The sequence below is a fragment of the Conger conger genome, chromosome 11, assembly GCF_963514075.1.
Source record: "Conger conger chromosome 11, fConCon1.1, whole genome shotgun sequence".
Taxonomy (NCBI): domain Eukaryota; kingdom Metazoa; phylum Chordata; class Actinopteri; order Anguilliformes; family Congridae; genus Conger; species Conger conger.
Genome location: NC_083770.1, coordinates 18,384,073 through 18,411,314, shown reverse-complemented (window position 1 = coordinate 18,411,314; position 27,242 = coordinate 18,384,073). Strand labels below are relative to the sequence as shown.

General features: G+C 46.0%; 1 protein-coding gene across 1 annotated transcript in view; it reads right to left on the bottom strand.

The window, feature by feature from the left end:
- Positions 1-27,242, bottom strand: part of adgrv1 (adhesion G protein-coupled receptor V1) — a 168,322-nt gene that overhangs the window by 13,467 nt on the left and 127,613 nt on the right. The window contains exons 84-88 of the mRNA XM_061260259.1: positions 25,867-25,983; positions 21,056-21,229; positions 19,504-19,508; positions 15,571-15,728; positions 5,160-5,281 (exon numbers count right to left, since the gene is read on the bottom strand). Of these exons, the coding sequence (XP_061116243.1) occupies positions 5,160-5,281; positions 15,571-15,728; positions 19,504-19,508; positions 21,056-21,229; positions 25,867-25,983 (576 nt within the window). The remainder of the gene's footprint in view (positions 1-5,159; positions 5,282-15,570; positions 15,729-19,503; positions 19,509-21,055; positions 21,230-25,866; positions 25,984-27,242) is intronic.

Below are 27,242 nucleotides of genomic sequence, written 5' to 3'. Positions count from 1 at the left end.
GGATCTTTGGGGCTTGGCTGTGACCCTGGCATCCTCAGCCCTGATCCTGGAGAGCCATATGGTCCGCTGGGTTCAGTTTTCACCTCAAAGCAGCCACTTCAGACGCAAGAACCCAGGACTGTGGGTCAATGGCCTTAATTGATTGATGAAGCGTTAAGTACTGTGAGGAACAGCTTGCCAGGTCATGTAGTGGAGGCAGAAACTCTGGGGGTTTTCCAGACCAGCTTTGATACAGTGCTGGATAGCATCTGCTTTTTAGGTAACTCAGCAGTAGGTACACTTTAGTGGTAGGAAAATGGTGAGCATTGTTGGGCTGAGTGGCCTGTTCGTCATTGATAAGTAACAACAACATTTTGCAGACCCTGTGGCCTTCCAGGACCGAGGTTGGGGGGTCACCGTATTAGCTGTTCCATTAAAGAGTCCTCTCCCTACACACACACACACACACACTGCCCATAGCAGTGTGAGAACAGGCCACTCGGTCTCAAGCCGGCCCCGTACACTAAGCATCAGCCGAGACATCTGTGTCTGTTTATTTCTTTTCCACAGCCAGGTGTGGTTAAAACCCAACACCAATCACGCTATTACAGTAAACTCCTCAGAGGTTTCAGCAACACGACGCTTGCATGGAAAATCAGCATCACGGAAAACAAACGAGAAAATAAAACATCACAAAGAGGTTTTCCGAGAAGGAAAACAAACCAGTGAAAAGTGCGCTCACAAAACAAACACCTCGTAAAGCAATCTTTCTGCAATCACTGTCAGGTTAAACAAAGGCACACTGCAACCAACGGAGACTCATTTTGCGGAAATAGTCCCTTCCTTATCACTCTGTTGATACAAATCCACGGCCCATTTGTCGCGTATTGCCTGTTTTCTTGTCTGATGATAACATGTCCGAGGGATTATCTGCTTTCCCCTCTGGACGGAGCGAGCACAACTGCAAGTGCCTCTCATACTTCTGCTGAATCAGATTCATACGTCATTCAGAATTGACGGGAACACTATGACAACACACCACAGCTTAATATGCTTTACTGAGAATTGTAATTACACAGTAATGTTTTTATGAATGTTTTGTTTTGAGACAGGGCTCCCCTGAAAAAGAGACCTTGGTCTCAGTGGTACCTCCCTGAAATAAAAGGTTTATTACGCTGGTATAAATATTATTATAGTATACCAGTGTCCAACTGATACTGAGAGTTCCTTGGGTCTCTTCCAAAGCAAATTGCTTGCAAAATGAAGATGACTAAAGAACAAACATGCATAGGTTGGCATCAAAAAGAACAATTTGGTTATTTGGGTATTTGGGTACTAGCTATGTTTTTCTTCATCAATTTGATTTGCATTTAACTGGTAGCTGAGCTGAGAACTCATTTGCAGAGATGACTTGGAGATTCAAGAACGCAAAAGATGCAAAAATGTCATGTCTTGCTGTTTTGTGGGAATTTGACCAGGGCATTGGGATTAATACTCCCACTCTTAAAAAAGTGAAAAGAATATTTGACAAGCCATTGTGACTTTTATGAACATAATGACCGCAACATACTTCACATAAAAAGTAGAAAATGCTAATGTTTAGAACTGAGAAACTACCATTTGCAATTAAATGCAAAAGAGCTGTTGGTGATTATAGTAGTATACTGTACACTAGTCATAAAAGAATATTAGAGACAGACGAAGATCTGTGCTTCCATATGGTGCAGGATGTGAGAAATCCATGTTTATCTATCTACTAAGGCAGTGGCAAAAGCCTAGTGAGCAAAACCCAGAGTCTCAATGTCTAGAAGGGTGGAAATATAGGGTGAGAGACATTTTGGGGTAAATATACTCGGTTAACCTCAATATAGTTCCGTTTTCACCTCAATACGGCCTGGCTACATCCAAGTCGGCTAGAAAACTTTCACTTTTCAACCAAACGCCATTTCACTGACTTTTCAACACAGAAATGTTCACTCGGTATGTACGAGGAACAACACTGCATTTTTGGATTGAATGGCCTAAAATGGCAGCATTTATGCAAAGACAGTTTTACAGCTGTTCCACAATACTTTTATAAGTTATTTTTTTCTCCATGCACACAGCACTGCTCATTCCTTTAGGCTGGAGTTGTGGGAAATAACGGCAGCGTTAATGATTGCTGGAAGCAGTGACCACCACACTGAGCTCTGATTGAACCGAGCCTTCGGCGAGCCGGACTTTGGAAAGTGAACAGCTGCGAGCAATCATCATGATGGATTAAAACGACACAGTCTGTCCACGGCTGACAGAACTTACTCTGTTCATCACCGACAACGGTGCCTGACATTGCTCAAAGGACATTCAGAGATGTCAGTCTTAAACATAGTTATAAACGGTAGTCTGAAGTTCTAGAAAAAGGTGATTGATGGTTGATAACCTGACAAAAAAGCAAAATCCTACGTTGTCCTCCAGCTGCCTCTACCGCAGGTTGTTTTCGTTGCACACATAACTGTTGAAAACATGTCATTGAAGGCTGAATTACCTTGATCTCATGTTTTTTTCTTGTCATCAAAATGTTCCGTTTAGTCTGTTTTACAGTGTCAGCGCTTAAAAGACACAAGCGATTGGTATTTATATAGCTAATGCTGCAACTGCCAGCTTGAACTATCTAAAGGTCAGACAGGTTTTTTTTTTTTCCCAATCAACCACACTAGATGCTGATTGCTTATTGAAAAGGATGGTCTTTTGGTATTGACAAAATCTGAGATCTGGGATACAGGGCCTTAAATCAATCTACGCCAGGGATGTCCAATCTTATCCGAAAAAGGATAACGGAGGATTTTGTTTTAGCCGAAACCTGAGACACCTGATACAACTAATTATCCAATCATCGTCTTAAATCAAGACCTTTAAGTATAAGCAGGTGTGTTAGGGCTGGGTTAAAACTAAGATGGAACAGCCCTGATCTACACAACTGCATTTTAAATGCCATCTTGTTTAGTGGTGCTCTTTTCCTCTGGGTAGATGGGAAGTAGCTCTTTCCTCTATTGGTGGGTGGGTAGGGCTCTGTGATTCTCTAGGGCGGATGCGCTTGGTGTTGAGCCAGCCGATGTGCTAGCTGTCGCTAATCGGGGTAGGAATCCAGGAGGAAACGATCAGGCCTTTTGTTCAGAGGTTTCGCAAGACGCCCTTGGGACCTACCCTGTCCCACGACAGGACATCACACAAAATAATGGCCCCCACCAACCCAGACCTGCCACAGCATATCACCTGCCAACAGATGAGTACAACTCCACCCTCTGCACACAGAAAAAAACACTCTTAAAATGGAGACATGTCTCTCCTCGTTAATAGTTTTTTTTCTCCCAGCGATTTTGGAGGAGCGATGTTGTTTTGTAATTGTGAGTGGGCATTCAGAAGAGCAGGAATAGAAAGTTGTTAAACATTAGATAACAACTTCTGCCCTGTTTTGTAACATGCAGTGCTCATTTTGTCAGAGGAGGGGGAGATCAAAAAACTAATGTCTCTGTTAAAAGTGGCTCAAAATCCTATATTGCCAATTTAGCGACACCAAGGTGGCCAAAATGCCGACAATATCAGCTGATAATATTTAAGGTATTATAATCAAATCAATGCCCCTTTCAAACAACAATATTTTTGTCTCCTTTATAAAGTTCATTTAGCTTTTGTAAATTATTCTACTTGATGTAAACGTCATCAAAGTGCTGATAAATCTATCTCACGAGCCCATTGATCGATAAGACCCAATAAAGATGCCCTTCACGGTCTTACTTCCACTATATTACAGCAGATTATCCATCAGGCGCTGATTACACAGTCGGGTAACAAAAGGTCAAGGTTTTCAAAAATGTTCAACAATGCAGAACATGGCTGATTATCTGCTATGGGGCAATCTAATGAACAATGATGAATTGCACAAAGTACGATTACAAAGATATACATATATCTCCAAACACAGATATCTGTGAATTTATTATCTTTCACTCAAATTGATATTCCAGCACCAATATTGATATTCTTACATACATTAGACATAGCATTTCATCACAGAAAACAGGGTTCAGACTTATAACGCATACCCGTTCGTCAGCAATATCTGCATATTGATGTGACAGGGCTTGATAGAAAATTACATCAAGCTATAGTTAGCAAGAATGATGGATGTATTTCAAGGTCTGTTAAGGGGAAAAGAATAACAGAAACTTGGGCCAATTCAATTTATTTTTCAAGAATAGTGGGACATTCGACCCAAGTTTCCAGGTGTGACCCAAGTCTCGGGGAAAAAGGGAACATCAGCATCCCAAAAGCATCAGTGAAAATATGCTTCTCTTGTTCAGAAATGTAAGCATGGTATGAGTGAAAAGCAGAGGATGTGTTCCTTTTGTTCACACACCTAAGGATAATTTCAAATGAAACAATGCCACCTTCACTGATACAGATAGGGTCCCCATCACTGCATTGTAGGAACTGCCTTTTGCGGATCGATATCTTTCAAGTGTACCAAGCCTTTAAAAATGAGTTCCCGTGATTAATATCAGCTGGTGAACAAGCAGGCTCACACAGATTATGGCTCTATTTGTAGACAACACTCTGTCATGTCATATCTACAGGCCTGGGCCAAAGGTACAAAGCCCTGTCATTTTAGCCAAGTGAAGATTCTCCACTGTAGTGTGTGCTGTCAGTCGGTGTGTGTTTTTCTCTGCGGCTCATCAGCTAGAAAGTGTAATGTTTTAATACACCTCCAAGTGTAGTTACAGACAGCATATTTTGTGTTACTTTCAACGACTCCCTTTGTGGCACATGCAGTAAATTGTATGTTGGTACCAGAAAATTAGCAATTCTGACTCAAAATGTGTTGGAGTTTGCATATCCTTTTTAAGAGTGCAGTGGCAGGAAATGAGGATAGAAACAGGAAATGGGGATAGTAACAGGAAATGGGAATAGTAACAGGAAATGGAAATTGTGACAGGAAATGGAGATAGTAACAGGAAATGAGAATAGTGACAGGGCATAGAAACAGGAAATGAGAATAGTGACAGGGCATAGAAACAGGAAATGAGAATAGTGACAGGGCATAGAAACAGGAAATTAGAATAGTGACAGGGCTTAGAAACAGGAAATGGAGATAGTGACAGGGCATGGGGATAGTAACAGCATGTTGACGAATGGTCTCTTACCAGCAGGAAGTTGAAGATGACCAAGAGAATGAACGTCCACAGGTATCTGTAGGCTATGTGAAGGCCCGCCCACAGCCAGACCAGGGTTACCAGGGCGAAGAGGACCAGCACCATCGGCACTTCTGCAAAGCAAGGCATGATTGACAGGCCTATCAACCAATCAAATTATTCATATCACATACAAAGACTATTTAATTGTTGTACCGCCATCTTCTCTCCCTTCCATTGGACACAGTATGGCACAGATTTGACTACAGCATGAGTCTGTATAGCTTCAGCTATCAGGTGTCCCCCTCCCCCTACCCTGTGACCCTGACCAGGACTAAGTGGGTTAGATAGTGGATGTATGGAGTGTTACCCCTGGTCCTGTAGACTTTGTGTGGAAATTCAGCCAATTTAGACCCAAAAAAATCTGATATGGTGTGTTGACTGGGTAATAAACTGCTTTAATTGATCAGTTAAGTGCTGACAGCAGAACAGAAAAAGCAACAGAACCTTTTGCTATCCACAAAAAGAGCTGGTTACCTCAAGCGACAGTGTGTGACCTGGGCAAGACAAAACAATGCAAAGAATGGATTGGCGATAATTAGAACCAGCAGTTGCTGTGGGAAAGTGGACGTGTATCTTATTGGTGTGTTTTTCACAAACGGTCAGAAACGGTCAGCACATCTTCGGTGGCATGCAGATCTGGCGCTCTGCTCCACCATTTTCCCCCAGCGCTCGAGAGAGGCCAGTCAGTTTTTCCAGAATTCGAAGAATCCTGGGGTGCGGAGTTCCCTTTATTGCTCCAGTACAGGGAAAAAACAGGCGTTTATTGACCGCTGCTGGCCTGAACGGTGGCAGTTAGGAGCTGGCATGCAAGGAACTGATATGGGGGGGCGAGAGAGGGGCCCAGCAGGCTGAGGGATGGTGGGTGGGGGAGGGGGGCAGGGAGCATACACACAGACAACACACACGCTTGTTCAGGCAGTTACTGGGAAAATAAAAGCTTAAAAACTAATGAGACAACAGACACTGGCAGACGTCCATACTGTGAGAGCTCTCTTTAACCCACTTTCTTTATGAGCAAAGAGACAAGAGATCAGGCCGGGTGGCCAGCGTCCAAATGGGCCCCTCCCAGTGCGGTAGACTGACAGGTATGTAGAGCCATTTCTTTGTACCTTTCTTTTGTACATGTAGACAGAAACCTGTTCCCCAGATCATGTGTGTTGAAACTTGCTTACAGTCTCTCAATGTCTGATGGGAAACTACATAGTCTACTGTGTACTTTATTTAAAGATAAAAAAAGTGGGGCAGCCACTCATTAGATTAGAATATGGAAATTCCAGTACTTGATTACTGTCGCTGTAGTACTGCAACATTAGGTTACAAAAGACCAGTGACTGTAACAGGGGAACGGAGCTTTGCTCCGATATCACAGCTGGACTGTCACATGACGCACCAGGGAGCACCGTGATTGGGCAATACAGCTACAGGTCGAGGCAAGCTGCCCTTGCTCTTATCAACACCTTGATTAGCGTACACTCAATGACCTGCTGCATATTTTATCCCCAAGATTAATAAACGAACAAACGTCGTCGGCCCGCTTTTGTCAGCAGGATAAAAAACAGGCTGAGTCATCAAAGGTCACGATGCCTTGATCAGCCAGATCTTCTTCCCCGCCTGTTCCTATAGACCCAGGCCCCCGAACCGTGTCTCCAGTGTTCAACATCTCGCACTTGCGTTTAAGACCCTCCACTCCATTTACCCACCCCCGCCAGCCGCTCCGCTCGAGTTGAGCGATCTAAACAAAAGGGCCTCTGAATTTTAATGCTCTCCCTCTGAAGAAAAGGGGGGAATGAATATTTCATTCTGCAGTCAGCGTTCCCGGCAGATATCTGAGCAACAATCGCTCTCTATTTACACAGATTTTATCTGCACATTTTAAAGCTGCCACCCCCACCCTTAACCCGACCCCAGCTCTCTTTCTCTATCTCTATCTGGCCTCTTTCTCTCGCTCCCCCACCCCCCCGCCCCCGTCCATGCTAAAGCACTTCTAATGCATATGTACTTAACCTCGACAGAGTAACACGCAGCTGCTGAAGCTTGGAGCGAATATGTTAAATATACAGCAGACTCAGAGAGAGAGCAGGCCTATGTTAACTGAACAGCAGACACAGAGATAGAGAGCAGGTCTATGTTAACTGAACAGCAGACACACAGAGAGCAGGCCTATGTTAACTGAACAGCAGACACACAGAGAGCAGATTAGGTAATTAGGCAAAACCCAGGCCTAAATCCCAAACAAGCAAGGTAAAAAAAAACTCCCCAGGGAGAGAAAAACACCCAATGTTGGGAAGAAATGTTGGGAGGAACCCAGCTACAGAGGAGGAGCCCATCTGGAGTAAAGTAGAGGAAGAATGGATTTATCAGAAATGTAATAGGAAATCTATCAAAGCAAAGATGTAGGACTGGATAAGGGGGAATGGTTATTTACCTGGCTAGCTGTACTCTGAATACCTCTGTCGGAGCCACTCCACAACTAACAGGCCCTGCGCCACCGATGGTTTTGGCCAGGGCTGTCAAACTCCAGTCCTGGAGGGCCGCTGGTCTGCTGATTTTCAGTACATTCCGGCACAAGTAATTAATTTAACTGATTGATTGGCTAAAGAATCAAACACCTACAAGGGGCGGCCTGTAGCGTAGTGGTTAAGGTAAATGACTGGGACACACAAGGTCGGTGGTTCTAATCCCGGTGTAGCCAAAATTAGATCTGCACAGCCGTTGGGCCCTTGAGCAAGGCCCTTAACCCTGCATTGCTCCAGGGGAGGATTGTCTCCTGCTTAGTCTAATCAACTGTACGTCGCTCTGGATAAGAGCGTCTGCCAAATGCCAATAATGTAATGTAATGTAATGTTCTGAAGACCTTAATTGGCTGCTGCTTGAAAGAAAAGCAGAAAAACCTGCAGACACTGTGGCGCCTCAGTTTGACACCCCTGGTTTAGGCCTTGCCCCTCATAGGACATTGGGACACTGCCCCATAAACTCCGCGATTAAACATGTTTGAGTTTGCTTTGACGGACACCCATGGACGGCACACAACCTCCAAATCCATTTGTGGTGTGCTCATCACTCAAAATGAAACAAGTTTGTTTCCAGCTCCTGGAATGTCGGCCGTAACGGCACTTGGAAAAAAGGCATCAGCTCTGAAGTGGTAAGAAGGGACACTGTAAATACAGAGCACCATCTGGAAGCTTCCGAAGCACAGATACGAAAGCGTGACAGACAGGGAGAATAACGCAGAACACAAATACGCAAGGTGCTTAATCCCACAGCACAAGCAGGTGAAACTGCTTTGGAATGTGCTTACGGAAAATAACGTCTCCTTGGAGAATATGAAGACCGTAACAATGGAATGATGTAAATACATAGGGATCTGTGTAACTTTAGTTAATGCAAGGGGGTAATCTGAGCCCACCAACCCTCCCTCTTGACAAGATAATGGAGTGAACAGGGTGTCTATGCTGTTAAATGGCAGAAAATTACACCAATTTTGATACAGAGATCTTATGAAGGGTATTATGCTATGACAGAAGCATTATCCCCCATTAACGCGCACTCACATCACCAAATAGCAGTTGTCCTGGAGGACAGTGTTCAGTACAAAATGTCCCAGACGAAGGTACAAACGTTAATATTCTTCTTGATTCTCATGGTAAGTTCCTCCAATTCTCTGTGGTGCTGACGTGATTGGGTGGCTTTAGCGAGCGCTAAAGGTGGACAATAGAGGGTGCCGTTATCAGTCAGGGTGCAACGGCACATAGGGTGCCAAACAGGAAGCCCACATCAGCATTTACGGGAGAGGGATGTTGATATAGCTTCCTCCTTGGTTCTGTGTGTAAATTATGTTATTTCCTCAACCCGCCCCCCGGTCTTCTGTTCCCATCCCTGTTCAATGTGCCTGTGGTCAGGGAACAGCTCCTACAGCGGAAAGATATCTTCCGCCAGAATATCGGAAAAATGCATTTCTTTAACGTGGACGTTGGAACGATCACAGCAGACTCTGGCACTGGCACAAGCAATGGCCCATTCCACTCGAGTGCGTGTGTGAGTGTGTGAGAGAGAGAGTGTGAGTGTGTGAGTATGTATGTGTGTGTGTGAGAGAGAGTGTGAGTGTCTGTGTGTGTGAGTGTGCATTTGTGTGTGTGTGTGTGTGTGTGTGTTTGAGAACGAGTGTGTTTCCAGAACAGTCCTCTGTTTGCAGGGAAAATATGAGAAGTTTACTTAGGAAGGAGGTGACAAGATTTAACAGTTTGGGTAAAATGGAACCGGAAGTGGGAAAGACACACACACATACACACACTATATAAATAAATATGTACATACTGTACACACACATAAATCTATGAGATAGAGAAAGAGAGAAAGATTCATCAGTTTACGCCAAAACCAAAACCAGCTTGGCAAAAACTCCTTTTTGTATCTGTGACCTATTTGTAGATATTTGGTCAGAGCCACTATCTGCACACAAAGAGCACCTTAGTTTTTGCTCAAGCTCTCAGGTCTGAGTGACTGTAAAAGGGAAGAGACCGTACAGTGCTTCATTCACAGCAGAGGAGGTTAAATCATCGCGCCACTGGTTCAAAGCTTAAATATCCTCCTGCTTGCTGGCTAGCATCCAGCAAAACCCAAGTGAAAGACCGGCAGCCCATTCAGAGGCTAAACTGCCACAATGAGAAGGTATGCCATTAAACGGCTGTTATTCCAGTGAAAATTAATACAGGTAGTTTACGCTGGTTCACAGGGCTCATTTCTTCCCCTACTTAACTCTTAACCAAAACTGTGAGTTCACCGCAGGCAGTAAGATGGGTAGACGAGTGAACCGGGGCCTTGCTGGAGATATTTGCATTAATGGGCTCGATCACAGAGGTCGCGGCTCGCTGTGAACGGCGCGACTTGGCAGCCAGCCAGAGCAGCAGGAGGCAGACGCAAGCCTCGCTCACCGTCACAACATTACAGAGCTCTGCCCCACAATCAGGCTGATTCTTCGTTCAACAAACTTTCCTTGCTTTAGTTTTGCAGCATCATCCATTTACTTTTCCACACAGTGTAATGTTCAGTGTTAAATCAACTCTTATAGAAAACATCTGGCCCCTGTGGGACACATATGCAAGAGTTGAATTAACACTGAATGTTCACTGTGTGGAAAAGTAAATGGCTGATGCTGCAAAACTAAAGCAAAGAAAGCTTGTTGGACGAAGAATCGACCTGATTTGTCTGGTAGAGGACAATCTCTTGGAGAAGTTGCTGCTGAGATTGATTTGGCCCAGTACACAGGCTAACAGACCAAAGTATGGTGTTCCTAGATAGAGAGAATGCTGCTGTCAACTGAAAGCCACAGGCAAAGGGAAATTGGGTCCTACTGCATTCTGGGAAAGAAAGCAGTGGCATTCATTACATTCAGGAATGCAGCTGACGGTCTTATCCGGTGAGTGAGTGAATTACTCAGCTTGTATTTCTACATACCATCCACTTATACAACTGGATATTTACAGAAGCAATTCAGGTCAAGAAGCTTGCTCAAGGGTACTGTAGCAGTGACCCACATGGGAATAAATCCTTCACATTTTGAGTTACAAGCCCAGTTCTCTAACCGTTATGCTATGCTGCCACCATACTCTCAGTAGAAAAGTAGGTCTGTAATTTCACCTTGAGTGCTTTTATCCAGCAGGTTTTCAGAACAAATGCTGACAACATCTTTAGCATATCTTGCATAGTCTTTTTATGTATTTATTTTTATTATATTTATTTATTATTATTTTGGAAAGGGCAACACACCAATACATTTGGTTGTGCTGCAACACAAAACTCTGGCCCCTAAAAGCAAATGTAATGGACTGCTTGTGACGGATGAACTGGGAGAATCGAGCCAAAGGCTTGACCCGATGCACCGAGGCTTCTGGGAGAAAAAGCTTCACTAATGAAGTAACACAGGACAAAATTCTCAAAATGTGCTTGCTACAGTCCCATGCAATTTGCAGCTAGAGGTGATTGAGTAGCTGGCTCTTCAGGAAGTTGGCGGTCAGTGTAACTCAGGAAGAGAGAAGGAGGACATGACCTTGTCTCAGAGTGCGGATTTGGGGTCAGAATAACCTTTGACCTCATGATGGGTAAGGTCAGGATACACATGAGGGAGACCTGGGCCCGGTTTCACAAAGCAGGATTACGGAGTTAACTGGATAACTGCTAAAGTAAAGAGTTTAACCTGGAACTCTCACAAACCTGGAAGCACAGTAAAAAGAGCTTGTTCTGGGTTTTACTCAGTGCAGTTATCCAGCTAACTCAAAAATGCTGGAGCTTGTTTCACCATGCAGGACTACTGAGTTAGCCAGGTAACTGCACTGAGCAAAACCTGGAGCCTTCATAAAACTGGAACATGGACTGATGTAAAAAGAACCGTTCCGGGTTGTACTCAGTTATCCAGCTAACTGAGTACTCCTGCTTTGTGAAATGCCCTTGGTCAGCACTGATCTACGGGCCCTGATGCTGCTGGCACTTACATCACCTGGTCACAAATTAAAGCGAGACTGTTTTCTTTACTCTTATCTCCGATGGTACAGGACCCATGAGCGGAGGGCTGCAATCTGAAAACATTTCACAAGGGTGAACGGGGTCACGCTCTGCCACACTTTTACAGCTTCTTATCATATCTCCTCATCAGTATCAGCTGGGGATCAACACAAACCCAGCGTTACATAACCATCGGCAGGATTCTCTCTCTGTTGTCATCCCACAGCAGTTTTCACTCTGCCATAACGTTACTAGACTGGCTGTTTCTCAGATACTTCACAGGCGGTAAAGCAATCCTGATAATTCTAATAATTGACCTTTGTGTTGAAATTCCATTTGAGATAACAGTAGGACATAAAATATTACGACGTGAATATTTTCATCTAGAACAATTATATTGGAGATGAGGAAGGACATTTTGTTGGAGACGAGAAGGAACATTTTGTTGATATTAAAAATGGAAAAAAATAAAGTTTCTCTTAGATAAACTTGGAGGGGCAAACAAAGGCGAGATATGTTATCTCAGATAAGAAAGACCAGGCACTTTACTGTGTAAACTTCAGCCCACTGCTCCTTCCTTCTTAGCCTTGACACAAATGACCATCAGAAATGCACGCTCATGCCAGCCAGGTTTTGTGGCCTTACGTTTATGGTGTTGTCATTATAATTAAAAGTACAAATATAACCGGTAAACGTCAGTGAGGTTGGAACATGTAGCTCTAATTTTGGCTCCCAGGAAAGACAAGGTCAGCCATTTTACGCCTCTCGACCTTGCCCACAGCGCCAGGGCTACAATTTGGGATTAGGGAGCGGGCTGGGATATGGACAGACCTGCTTTCTGGGCACTGGGTGTCTGGAGCTGTGATGGAACGACTTCCTGTTCCCACTCGGTCCTTGTTCTAGGCCTGTGACAGGCATTGTGGGTAATAGAGGCTCCACCTGCACTGGAAAGTTTTCCAGGCCTACATCATGCTCCGTTGTAATATTTAGAAGCAATAAACAGACAACATTTAATTAACCTTTAGACAGAGAAAAAATGCAAAGCATGGATGGAACATGGCTATAAATGTGTTTACCATCAGTGGGAGGGTGTCATACTGAGAGCACAAAGAGACTCGCAACCGAAACCACTGGTGGGTGTGCTGAGGATGCGCTAAATGCCTGTACCTTTCTCCTCGCTTTTGCAGGCACCCAAAACCGCTGCGTTGTCGGGCTGAAATTCACACATCCTGTGGTGAGCTGCTGCCTGGCACACAGACGAGCCACATTAAATACCGTGCGTGTCGCCTGCTAACTCCCGTGACGCGCGCCGTGCGAGAGTAAGCGTGCTTATCAGCCCTGCCAATCCGTTAACTCAGCTGTATCTCAAACAGGTTTCGCCAGGCAGGACAACATGCCATTTATCCGGCCCTAATGAGCACGTATGGCTGATTTTGGTGCAGCCCCAGGAACAAAATCTGAAGGTGAGGGGAAAAAACTTGACAGTGGAGCTCCGTGAGAAAAAGCCCCAGAGGTCAACCCTGGCTCTAGGTCGGCGACATGGCAGGTGTCGCTCAAATCTTGTTTTTGAAGCGCTAGTTGTTAGCCACCTGCTATTAGCGGCCCGCTAGCTGGCGGGATGTGATTCCCGGGCCCGGGAGGAGAGCCTCCACGCTCCTCTCTGATGTGAAGAGGGTGCCGTACCGCAGGGCTGGCAGACCGCAGGGGACGAGGCAGCATTAGCGATCTCCCGCGCCGTGCGGTGCTATAAATAGCAGGCTGGGATTCGTTTCTGCTTCTTCAGCATTTGGCGAGAGGTATTAGACCCTGAAAGCTGGGACCATGCAGCGCAGTACGCCTGCAAAGCCAGCCCCGTGGATTCAGGCACTGATCTTCACTTAAACATCCACTTCATCTGCCTCCCCTGATCGCCCACTCCATATATTATCTCCCAGCGCCGGCTGGAGAAATATACTACCTACAAATGGCCAGCAAAGTGCACCGTAAAAGCACGCTGAAGCCCCCATTAAAGGAAATATAGTATTTTACGCTCTATCTATACATGTCTGCTTGGACCAAGGAAGGTAAGGTCCCAGACCATTAACAGGCCCATTTACTGTATTTGGGTTTAAAATGACTGGATAATGAATGAGTAATGGCTTACGAATTAGCACAGCTTATGTTCAAAGTACAAACTTATTCTTTTGTGAACGCTCCTCACTTGAAAAAACAACCCTCAGACTTCTACTGGCACGGGAAAGGCAACCTTCAAGCACTTTAAAACCAATATAAAAAATATACATGTAAGAAATCTCATCCATTGTCTTATAATAATAAAAACCGGGCCTTGCACTTGTTGCCAAAAAGATCATGACCAACAGGACAGATTACCTGCAGAAGGGTTGGCCTGGCAACACCCATGATTGCCAGTAAGCAATGGGACACACCATTCCAACATTCCACATTTCCTGACAGGATAAGACAGTGGGAATGCTGAAGGGATGACGGCAGCATTGTTTACGCCGCGACTGCGTTGAATAAACGGCTGGCAAGTTAATCTAATTAATCCTTTAATGAGGCTCTCTCTTTTTATTAGCTTCCAGCCTCCGACTCCTGTGCTATCCTGCTGGTCAGACTGTCTGTCCCACCTGCCCACCCCGAGGCCATGGTTTCGGGAGGGAGGAGGGCATCGCGGGGACGTGCCCCTGCCCCACAACCCCACCCCCCATCCGCAGTGTTTTGGATCTGTCTGCAGCCCCTGCAGGTTATGGGAGCCCTGACCCTTTCTGCAGGACTGCGGTTAGTGAGGAGGCTGAGGAGCGCTTCGAGGCGGGGGTTCCCTTTCCGCTGTGGTGTCAGGTAGCGGAGGACGGCTGAATGTCAGCCCTGTGTCTAGCTCTCTCGGAGCCGTGAAAAAGCACAAATTCCCCCACTGCTCCTGCTGGGACCCAGAGAAACCACACCGCAGGCTGTCTGAAACGCATGAGGCTCAACGGCTGAGGTCTGTTGGCTGTGCCTTTGTTTGTGAAATTGGGGATTTATAAATAGCCTTGCGGTGGATCAGCGAGATTAGTGCTCAGTTATAACTACAGCTGGGCAAGGTACGCACACCGGGGGACAACTTCTGCTCTGTACCAGACAAAGCTCCAACAGAGCCTTATGAACACCGCACGTGTGTGCACGAGTGAGTGTGTGTGTGTGTGTGCGTGTGAGTGAGTGTGCACGAGTGAGTGTGTGTGTGTGTGTGTGTGTGTGTGCGTGTGTGCGTGATTGAGTGTGCACGAGTGAGTGTGTGTGTGTGTGCGTGTGAGTGAGTGTGCACGAGTGAGTATGTGTGTGTGTGTGCGTGCGTGCGTGTGTGCGTGAGTGTGCACGAGTGAGTGTATGTGTGTGTGCGTGTGAGTGAGTGTGCACGAGTGAGTGTGTGTGTGTGTGTGCGCGTGCGTGTGTGCATGAGTTTGCACGAGTGAGTGTGTGTGTGTGTGTGTGTGTGCGTGCGTGTGTGCATGAGTGTGCACGAGTGAGTGTGTGTGTGTGTGCGTGCATGTGTGTGTGTGTGTGTGCGTGCATGTGTGTGGCACACCACGGTGAATAAGATATTGCACTAACAGGGGCCAGCTCCTGAATGTAGAGGCCATCTTTGTGGGAGTATCTCCATACTGCATTCTGTGTGCACGACAGACTGCCAAAATGCCATCATGACCTGAGTTACTGCAGCGTGACAGAGGCTGGTGCATGATGGGACATGATGGCTCTGTTCAATCATGCTTCAGCTATTCTCACAATCTTAAGATAACTTCCTTAACTTCCATCATAAAGCCAATGAGGCAGTGTTACCAGGAGACAGGTGTGATTCACAGGTTGAGAGGGAAGAGCTACCTACCTGAGCTGTTAGTCCGGCCCCTGAAGACGTCGTCGTAGGCCTTCCATTGATGCGTGACCTGGTAGGCGTGGACGAAGACCACGAACACACCCACAAGGCAGATGAGTGGCACCAGGGCGGCTGTACAGAGGGCACTGTACACGTTCGGGATGAAACACCTGAGGGAGGGGACAGGGAACACGCACAGGTGAGGGCGTGGAGCAGGGGGTCTGTCTACTCTCCCTGGAAACATGTAACTCATAGGCCAAATAATCAACCATTAGAGTCTATTTGCAATGACCATTTGCTATGGACCTTGATTGGTAGAGTTTGGTGTGTAACCGATTGGCTGGAACAAAATCCTTCAGCCACACTGACCCTTTCTGGGTAAGATTGAGTATCCCTGACCTACAGGAAGGTAGATCTCCAGGAACAGGATTGGGCAGCCCTGATGTATGCCACACTGTGAAGGGATGATCACGTGTCTACTTCACAATGGACCAGTCCACTGTACTGGGGGGGGGGGGCACTGTCTGCTGCAACCGTCTGGAGACACTGCAATTCTAAACCTGGGGAAGGTGACCGTTCGTTTGCTTAGTGTGGGGCCCTCATCTAAGGTGACAAGCAGGGCTTTTAACGCGTTTAACCCGTTACCCAATTCTCTCACCTCTCTTTTTCATCAGGAACAATGGAGGTGTGTTTCCACTGCACAGGAGAACTCGATTCCTTTAAACCCGCCCCCTAATTTTCCACAGAAACAATCAATAAAACGGTTTAATGGCTTTCCGCTTTTCTCCCTCCCTCCCTGTCCAGAAGGCACAAGTATGATGGAATAACAGAGGGAGGGTGGGAGAGAGAGAGAGGGGTAGGCCTTGCCAAACCTCGGCCAGAGTGAACACTGCCGTTGATCTTGGCTTGGATGCAGCCATGGAAGAGAAATATACCTGCCCTCTACACATTCATCAACTTAATGTTTGGGCCAAAGTATTTTTATAATTCTCCCCCTCGTTCTAAAGCACCATTCTATACCGACCCACGTGGAGCCGTTAAACCAGCCGCCTGACATGGGGTGAGGTAGGCTGCCCCTAAGGTAGTTTGGGATAAACATTTAATGTTTTAGTACACAAAGGACAAGCGGGTGTGTGCCCCTAATTAAACTGTAATTAGTTTGAAATCGGTTTTCGGAGTGAGAACTGACATCAGCAGTTCATTCTCATTTTGCTATATTATTTCTGTCTGACACATTTAGGTGCTTTTTGCCCCCACTGGTACACCATAAACAAGAGCATGTGAGAGCTGTGTGACTGCTTACAACATCTTCAGCTTATAACACCCTTTATAGCACCTTCATAAACACTCACGCATCACAGAATGTGTTACCTTAAGTGTCCCCAAATGTCGTAGCTGGATTTATCACAATATACCTTCCATATTGTGAGAGCTCTGTGACAGCTTATAACAGCTTATAACACCCTTCATAAACACTTATGCGTCATATAATGTGCTACTGTATGTGTACCCGAATGGCAAACATAGCTGTTATCATGCCAAATCAGTCAAGACAACACCACTTACGATATGTTTGTGTAATGCTTATGAAGACACATCCCAGCTAACTCACAATGTCACTGGTATGTTTTGTCAATGTCATGTTATCACCACTACAGGTTAGCAACAGTTTTGCGATAGCTGGGTCCCTGGGTCGTACTGTAAGAAAGAAAACGGACAGAACATGCTTCTGCCATGAACGTATTTCTGTTTTGTATTATTGCACAGGCAGCTGCTCTGTGCCTGCAGTGTGTTGGACACGCTCCCTCTCCCACGGTGGGACACGGACGGCGTTGGGTTCCTCGCTCCCCCGCCCGCGTGGGCCGGGGTTCTCCTGAGGGCCCCTCCTCTTCGTTCCTGAGCTCTGGGAATCTGCTCACGCTGCTTCTCCCGTTAATCTAAGGAATTCATTCCCATCAACAGGATGTTCCTGCCATTCTCCCGCTGGGTAATTAAGACGCCAAGCTCCAGCGTTTCAGCGATGGGAACTCCGGGGGAAAACAGTTTGTTATGACGTGACGGGTATCACAATACTGGCAGGTCACTCGGATTCACAGGCCGGCTCCCCGCACCGCAGACTGATGCGAAAGCACAAAAACAACATGGAGAAATAATTCTGAATACCGGACAGAATAGACTGAAGCCATAACAAAATGCCAAGAATTCAAAAGCTGCACATTCTTTACAGAGAAATGTGCTTTCCACAGCCGAATGTAGCCGTGTCCTGTACTGTACCCTACTGTACGTGTTTTGAGATTAACACAGGCCTGACTCTCATGCTGGGTTGTGGTCAGTGGTGGTACTGCTAAAGACCACCTAGGAGGAGGCTTTGAAAAGAACCTGTCAAAAATGCCTTCAGCTTTCGTTATACAGGGTGCTTTTCAATCATTTAGTTGTTCATTAAAATAATTTAGCAACTAATTCTGTATGGCCCATTTAAAGGTAATGCAAGTATATTATAGGCAACTGATAAACTGAATGCATATAAAAAAAAAAAATGGGTTCAACATATTCTGTACTGCTAATCTTTTAATGACCAATAAATTGTGTAATGACATGTATAATGTGCACGCATACACAGCCGTATAGACACACACAGCACAAATGAGGCTATAAGAGGATAACTCTGTTGTACTGTCAAAGAACATAACTCAGTGTTGTTTACTTTTGAAACCACCGGATCTACCCTCCGAACACTTATCTAAAGATATTTATAATGGAACTGTGCCAACGTGTCATTGGATGAGGATTTTGGTATGCGGATCGGAGACACCTAGGGACAGAGGAGCTTGGGCCGTGATTGGCAGACAGTCAACTGGCACCGGCGACAGGCTCGTGAAACGCAAGGCTATTCTGGCTCCACGCCAAGTGACAAATAACAGATACAGGTTACCAGTGATACTGTAACAGCCTGATAACACCATCACTGCCTCAGCAATGTGCTGAGAAAGTTAGGTGTCCGATGGGCAAAGCCTCTGTGTGCACCACCGACAGAATTATATCTTTCCTTCAGGAGGTAATACTAGGTGTTCAGGTTAATTACAGCACAGAGGTTTTAGTTTGTTTTTTCTGCCACTGTGTTTATCATGCATGTAGTGCTGCTGTACTGCAAACTGTACTCTGTAATTGTGAGGCACAGGTCTAATCAACCTGGAGGCCAGGGGCATCGCTTCAGAAGACTTCTCCAAGGGGTTTATGGGTCGGACAATAAAGAGACAGGTTCAGATGGAGATGAGTTGGGAAGGTGAGGGTTCATAGAGGATGATAAATAAGGAAATATAGTTCTCGTAACATTTTAAAAAAAGGCCACATACTGCAGTATTGCAGTATATTCCATTTTGGAAGGGTGTCCTACTTGGAGTCAACCCCCAGCCCCGCACCCTGTCTTGTGAGTTAAATATCCCTCGCCATTTTGGAATAAGCTCCAAATCTCCCCTCTTATCCCCTCTATTACAGTGAAAGGTCTCCATTCGTCACTGTGAGCTCACCGCTGGTCTCCCCCCTCCCCCCCCCGTCCATGGCGGGAGTCTGCAGTCACACCAATCCCCCATTGCCCCACTCCACCCAGTCACCAAGAGTTAATCACTGACTCCGTCACCCACTACCACCGCTATCCTTCAATCAACATGCCGACACCACCACCTATCTCACTGTTACTGCCCTCCATGATTGAGCAAAGATATCACAGGTCTACCTATGACCCAGGTCTTCATGCAATGACTCAACCTACTGCGAGAGAACGGCAGCATAGCCTAGCAGCGCAGCAATTACCACACCTAAAACACTTTACATTTTCACTAATTCTACATTTATAGGGCTTGGGTAGACTGAAACAGGTTAAATACCTAGCTCAAGGGGGCAATTAGACTAGAAAATGGAGGTTTGCAGCCGCTAGAATGCGTAAACAACTCCTTAACCTGAGTGTTTTGCGTCGGTTTCCGAGGTAACGGTCTACATTCGTGAACTACTGGTGTAGACACAAAACTTTGGAAATAGGTCTTTCTGTATGAATTACACTGAGGAAAGTGCTTCTGTATATTCATGAAGGTCTTTTGTTTGTATTATAATTCAGAATTAATTTTGATTTGTCATTCATTTGGAGAACAAAAAGTACATGTGCTGTGCAAACAAAGAATTACATTGAATGCTTACAAATAATCTTTATCATATAAAAAGATATAATATCTTTTTCTCACATTCTAAATGTTTGCTGTAGACATGAAAAATATTTACATAATATTTGCATTACATTTGTTAATGCATTGAAGAAATGATATAATAAAATAATTTGAATTATTGGAATTATTCAAATGAATGTGTTTGCTATATCTTGGTAGTTACCACACATATTGTAAATGAATAGAAAATGCACATTCGCATTAGTCCTTTGGATAAACGTTTCCACTTAGCATCTGTAACAGAGGCCTGGTTGTGCGGATCCATGAAGCCAGGTGTTGGCCTCTGAATTCCTGCTGAATTAAACAGGCCGGCCTGTTTACCTAGTCACTCCTTCAGGACCCACGCCAGAACCCACGCCCAACCTGAAAACCGCAGGGGCGGAGAACAGGATTTTCGGATACCTCAGGAAGGAAGTCCCATCCCCGGCCCTTCCCCCTACCCCAAATATCAACTTAAACCGTGCCTGTGTGAATGGGTCGACAGTAGCAACGAATGACCTCATCGTTACATGTTCCAGGGCACTAAAAATGTCTCAGTCAGGGCGCACCTTGAGTCAACTGCCCCAAAAACAGCCCTCTACCTCAGAGCTGGTTATTTTTATACGGTGAATTTAATGTGACACAGAATATTTTTGAAAAGAGAGTCATCTTTTTCCGTTGAGACCGTGAGCCGGTGTGTGGTGAGTACACCACAGTGAAATATTTTATTTTAACAACATGCCAGAACAGCACAGTACTACAGAATGAGGGTTCGATGCCTGAAAAACCCCAACCTGCATTTGGAATTATGGGCTGCTGTCCGAACCGCAAACAGGGAAGAAACTAAATATTCATCCTTCCCACTCCTGAGAATATCCGTCAGAAATGACGACACCACAGGACCTAACCTAAACTGGGGCGACATGGCTCAGGCAGTAAGAGCAGTCGCCAGGCAGTCGGAGGGTTGCCGGTTCGATCCCCCGCCCGGGCTGTGTCGAAGTGTCCCTGAGCAAGATGCCTAACCCCCAAATGCTCCTGACGAGCTGGTCGGGGCCTTGCATGGCAGCCAATCGCCGGCGGTGTGTGAGTGTGTGTATGAATGGGTGAATGGAGAAGCATCAATTGTACAGCACTTTGGATAAAGGCGCTATATAAATGCCTGCCATTTACCATTTTAACCAGGGCAGAGATATCACCATAGAAACCACCAGCTTACCTGCACATGCAGTGTATAAAATAAGTTTAGACGTGTCTGAGACGGGAATGGGGTTACGGTGGTCTTGGTTTTGGGGTACTCACACTCCGTTCACCAGCCCGTAGACGCTGTGGATGTTCCAGTTGTAGCCCCCGAGCAGGACGATGACCAGGATGACGATGACGAGGGCGGGCAGACCCCAGCTCAACAGGAAGTAGAGCAGGTAGCGCCTCTCCGTGTGCTCGTCGTTCATCACCAGAACCTGCCAGAAGTTCACCGCCTGGAGGGAGAGGAGGAGGGGAGGGGGGGCAGAGTTAACGACAGAGAGGAAACTGACCCCACCCTGTCAGATGGAGAGACACATCCACTCAGGAAGAAAAAAAAACGGCTCAATAGCACAGTGATAGGGACACTGTGCCGTAGGAGATCCTGCTTGTGACATAAAACTGAGCTACTTCCCCAGTTGAAATATATTACCCAGTTATAATATACGTAATCATTCCCCCAGTTTAGCCGGCTTAATAATTTCCTCCCACTCCCCATCAACTAATGTGCGGTAAATGTTTAGGCACTACGCACTGGTGGCAGTTGAAGTAACCCCCTTCAGTTTCAGTTTCGGGCCATTTGAAATGATAAAAGATAAAAGGGACTATATAATTGTGATCCACTATTTATATTTTACAGAAGAACATGGCTGCTGACTTGCAGGCCCTGGGTCCCTCAATGTAGTGTCAGTTCAAGTAGTGTTCAAGTCTTTACACGATTTGTTTTCATCAGAAAACTCACTGGAAGTTTGACCTTCAGTATCAATGACCACTGCATCATAACAGCCCCATGGGCTTCTTATAAAGGGGAGAGGGGGTGTCTGTGGGGCCCTGGCAGCTGTTGGTGAGCTGTGATGTCATATTTGGAGGCAGGTGTGCTGACTAGGAGGGCCGTGGTGTTTTCGAAGCCGTCTCCCGGCGCTGATCTCATTAAGGAGGCTGGCAGGGGCCCAGCATGGATCCTGCGCTGTGACTGGCCAGCCTGGGGTTCTGATGGAACCAGCAATGGGATTCTACGGTGTCAGCGCAGGTAAGGAAAGAGGATATCTGGCGCCCGTAGTCCGGCCACTTAGCAGAAACCCAGTACCCACAGCAAGGGCCTTTTCCTGGATCGATAGCATCCAGACCTTAGGTTTCAGTCAACATCTTAGACATCAGCAGTGTGCGTTGAAGAGGAACAGAAAGAGACCGAAATAGATCCTACCAATGCAGGAGTGTGTGTGTGTTGTTCCGTGTGTGTCCACGTGTGTGTATATGTGTGTCAGTGCATTTGCAGTGTGTGCGCTTGTGTGTGTGTGTGAGAAATAGAGAGACAGCAAAAAAGAGGAAAAACTGTCTGACAGAAATCTGAAAGTTGTGCCACTGAAAGTGTCAGCCATATGGCTGTTTTCCTTCTAGGACACAAATACTTTCCACTGTGAATCACCATTTACACTTTTCCACAGGAAAACAGCGCAAGTAGTTCCACGTGTGTTCGGCTTTTACAGCACATAAAAACTCCTTAATGTTTGTGACCCACAAACTACCGTTACAAAGTTTGTTATTTCTTTTTTAAACCCTTCATGTGCAACGCATAACCAAACATTTGCATGAGTAAATGTGTTTTTACAGTCTGATAATTATGAGCGATTCGTTTGCTGTGTACCCAAGCTAAAAAAATGTGACTGCCAAGAAAGCGTATTTCTTCAGTGAATAAACAGCATTCTCTAATTTCTTCCTTCGACGTCACAGAAAATATAATTTAAGCCCGGGGTTTGGAAAACCACCCCTGCTGTCGAAAAGAGGTCATCGAGAGGGGGGTGGGGGGCAGTGGTGCGGTGGGGTGATTCTGTGGTCAGGGTTGAAATTGTTCCTCGTAGCAAGCGTCCGAGGCCAGGTGTGATTTTGGGCACGTCTCACATTTGGACATGACCTCGCAGATTAGCTAAACTGGTTTAAGCCAGTATTTCATATGATCAAAAGTGCTGCCACGGCAGATCAGGCTTCGGCTCCACTGGCGTGAGTATCTGGAGCTGGTTTCGCAGGGATTTCCTGAGTGCTGGCGGTTATGTCACCGGGGGTGGGGGCGTGTGGGGGTAGGGGTGTTGGGAATTCGGGGGCATGGGACAAACTGTGCCGGGGATTTATGGAGGGGTCAGCCAGCCTGGACGTGAGCCTTCATCTTAACAAGAATTTTTGTGTGAAAACACGTAGCTCACCCTGGACCGCTCAGTAAGTTACATAAAAAAGTGTTATACAAGACAGAGTAATATTTCACCCTTTCTTCTAAAGAGAAATTGTGTGAAATAAAAGGTTATTATGATTATGAGAATTTATTATGTTCGTGTTATACTGACATTTAAAGAATCTTCATTTTCAGTGAAGAACTGCCTGTAATTAACCCCCACAACCCACTCCCACACCATAATGACAATACGCAAACCAGTTGAAAAATTTTGGCTTTGTCAAAGTGCAGCAAAATACAAAATCTGTAAACCATGTATTCATTGTTTTTTAAAACGTGTCTGCAGGAGGTAAACCCTGCAATGGACACATTGGAAATAGTTATTTTAGAACCTTCTAGAAGCACTGTTTGAAGCACCCGGGTGTTACGCTAGCTATTACGTATGACCATTCAAAGCCTCTCATTGTGCGAGGTCACCTCTTCTGAATATCTCTCACTGTTCCCTGGGTGCAAGTGTGGGCCACTGCGGCTGACTCATGACTTTTCACAGACCGTTAGCGCGCTGATTTCACACACTGGGGCCCTTTCACTCAACAGGCCCCTCTTTGTTTCCACACTTCATCCAGCACTTGATTTGTGATTTGAAAATTCACAGATCTCTCTATTTAGCCCTTCCTGCAAACGTGCAGCTGTTGGCTGTCCCCGTAAAAGATGTTTGCACCTCAAAAACACTGGAACAATCAGACACTGTTACATGTCAAGAGGAGCAACTACCAGCAACTGTGGGGATTGCCTTTGTTATAGACACGAAATATCATTATCTTTGTGGCAATATCTTTTTTTCCCCTCAGGTACAGTAGCGTGACTAACGCGTTTTACCGGACAGAAATGCTGTAGTTCAGGGTTGGAGGCATTCTATTTTCAGAAAGGAACACTACTTATTTTTATATAGTTCACTAAACATGTGATATTTTCAACCTCTACCAACCTTCTGTTTGTTAACTGTTATGCCCACACACCATTTGATTAAGTGGATGATATTTCAAAGCCTTAGTTTATTAGCCTCAGTCCATATCTGAAGAAAGATCATGGCTTCTTCATACCGGAGCCCTGCTAAAATAAATGCAGTAAAGCATGACTAATTTCTAGGTAGAAGGAACTGATTGTATTGTTATTTTTCAGTAATAGTACACTCCCTACAGTGAGGGTGTGTTCTTTTAATATTAAGGTAAATCCTTTTCTCCCAGAAAGCACTGATCACTATTGGGCAAGATTGGACGGCTTTGCCAGCTCCGGATTAGTGCAGGTGTGGCAGCCAGCAGGTTTAACTGGATCTTTCTCAGTTCAGATTAATAGAACCTGTCTGTGTCAAAACACCATTCAGGGACCAGTTGAATCTAACATTTCCTTATAATCTGCAATTAGCACGATTTTTAAGAGTTGGCCACACACACAATTTCTGTCCGGGAAAAACGCCAAGCCAAATGCACACACAGCTGAGGTCATCTGATTGGTGACCCTGCACCACAAGCTACCCACAAGCCCTCATGTCCACTTCCTGGTTTGTGCTAACCACAGAACACAGCTAACCACAGTGTGCCTAAAAACGGTTTTTGTTCCTCACAGAGCTGGGAACAAACTTTGTGTGAGTTACCATCCCGTAATAACCCTGTGCACAGAGTACCTCTTCCTCCAACCAGCGAATAATTAAAAAATACCAAAAAAATAAATAAACTTTCTCCAGGTCCTTTCTTAAAGCCTGATAAAAGCTCTGTCACTGGTCTACTCAGGGCCAGAGAGGGAGTGAGAGCATTGTGGCTTCAGTGCTGTGGCCCTCGGCTCAGAAAATGAACAAAAATTTCTGAAGGAGTGACGTAAAAAACTGGCCACGGAACAAGAGGCTCCATGGTACCTTAACTGCCAAACAGGCTTTAGTTCACTGCTAGTCACAATGACTCGTTCAATCTACTGAGGTCTACACTGGACAGGAGTGTTTTTGACATTAACAGAACTGAGCTCCCCCTCTCTTTGTAAAGATTTTGTAAAGCAGAGGTCACAAACCCTGCTCCTAGAGATCTACTGTCCTGTAGGTTTTCACACCAACCGTAACAAAGCACGCCTCATTCAGCTGCTAGAGATCTCATTGAGCTGCTAGTAAGCAGAATCAGGTGTGCCACATTACGGTTGTAGTGAAACCTACAGGACAGTAGATCTCCAGGAAGAGGATTGGTGGGCCCTGTACTAAAGCAACCACAGTGGTGGAAAGCAACAACCCCAGACCAGTTTTTTAGAGGTTTAAGAGGTGTCTCCAAAATAAAGGCTGCAACTAAACCCTGTAATTTTGGTCAGTAACAAAGTCCAAGACCAAAATCACCCAAGTTCTTCCCTTAGTGAATGAACGTGTCATGGAAGGAACTGGTGTGTTGTCTCAACTCGTTCTGACCGTGTAACCCAGTGGTCCTGGAGAGCCGCAGGGTGTGCTGGTTTCTGTTTTCACCTTAATATCAGCAACCAAATCAGACCTGAGAAACCAGGTGAGGTGAGTTAACTGTGCAATTAACTGCTTTAATCGACCAATTAAGCGCTGAGTTACAATAAAAGCCAGCACACCCTCCAGCTCTCCAGGACCAGATCCACTGGTGTAACCACTTAGACGTTCCCAGAGATCTGGGCCACGGCCCCGAACATCCTGTGTGCCGTGTGTCTTACCTGCAGAAGCATCCAGGTGAACTGGCTGAGGTGGAAGTAGTGTGAGAAGAGCCCCAGGGCGGCACAGCTCTCCTCAGACAGCAGTCTGCCCCGGAATGCCGACACCAGGAAGCAGATCTGCCAAAACGGGAAGGGAGACATGTCAGTGGAGCCCAGCCAATGAGTGCTCATGCAGCTGTTAAGCAGGAGATAATCCTCCCCTGGACCAATGCAGGGTTAAGGGCCCTGCTCAAGGGTCCAACGGCTGTGCAGATCTTATAGTGGCTACACCGGGATTTAAACCACCGACCTTGCGGGTCCCATTCATGTACCTTAACCACTATGCTACAGTCCATCCCATCATGCATATTTTTCAAAATGTGCAAAACCATGTATTTAACGTTGCATTTTTAAAAAACAGCAAATTGAAAAATACCCAAGCAATTGCTGATTCAGGAACCTGTGAGAGAGGTCACTGATGCAGCTGAGGGAGAACTGAAAGAGCACACAGTGTGCAGTGGGCAGTATGGCTAAAGGGGGAGAGAGGAGCTCTGTAACATTCAGTAAATAACCTTGACTGCGGCTGAAGTGGCTGCCAGGACCTCAGTCTCCCGGACTGGAACATTAGATAACCCCCCGGGGGAACAGCCTGGGGCCAAAGGCACCCCATTACATAACACAAGTCAGCCCTGGCCGTGTCAGCACCCCACCATCCCCCCTCAGAGAGGGTCAGACCAGGGGAAACCTTCGCTGGGACCTGGGATGAGGTGTCACTGGTCTGCTCCCCCCCCCGGGTTCGAGCCTCAGGACCGTGGCCAAAACCGCACTCCTCTCCCCCTCTGCCATGGTCTCTCTCATTAAGTGGAGTGCTGGCCGCTGTCACACTTGTTGAAACCCCTGTCCAGGCGACACTTGGCCGCCCTCTCCTTCTCCCCGCTCCCCTAGCTCTGAGTCATCCCCCAGACTGTCTGTACCCAAACCAGAGCTCTGGCAGTGCGGTCTAGCATGCTAATGAAGCAGCACCTTCATACTGAGGAAATCTGACTGAGCTGAGCTGAGACATGGGGATAGAGAGAGAAGGAGGAAGAGAGAGGAAGAATGACGGGGGGAATGAAGAAAGAGAAGAAGAGAGATATAAAGAAACAGAAAGAAAGAAAGAGAGAGAGAAATTGAGAACAGACTTCTTTCCCCTGGAAGGAGAAACACCAAAACACCATCTCCTCCTGTTTTCACTGCTGAACTACATCCCCCATCATGCACCACCATTCAGCCTTAGACACGATGTAATTGCGACTTCATCCCACAAGTGTAGTGGACAAACTGCTGTGCGATGATGACACGCTCATGCAGTGTTCTGTAAACAGCATCAAGTTTGCTGGCGGTACTGTAAATCACCA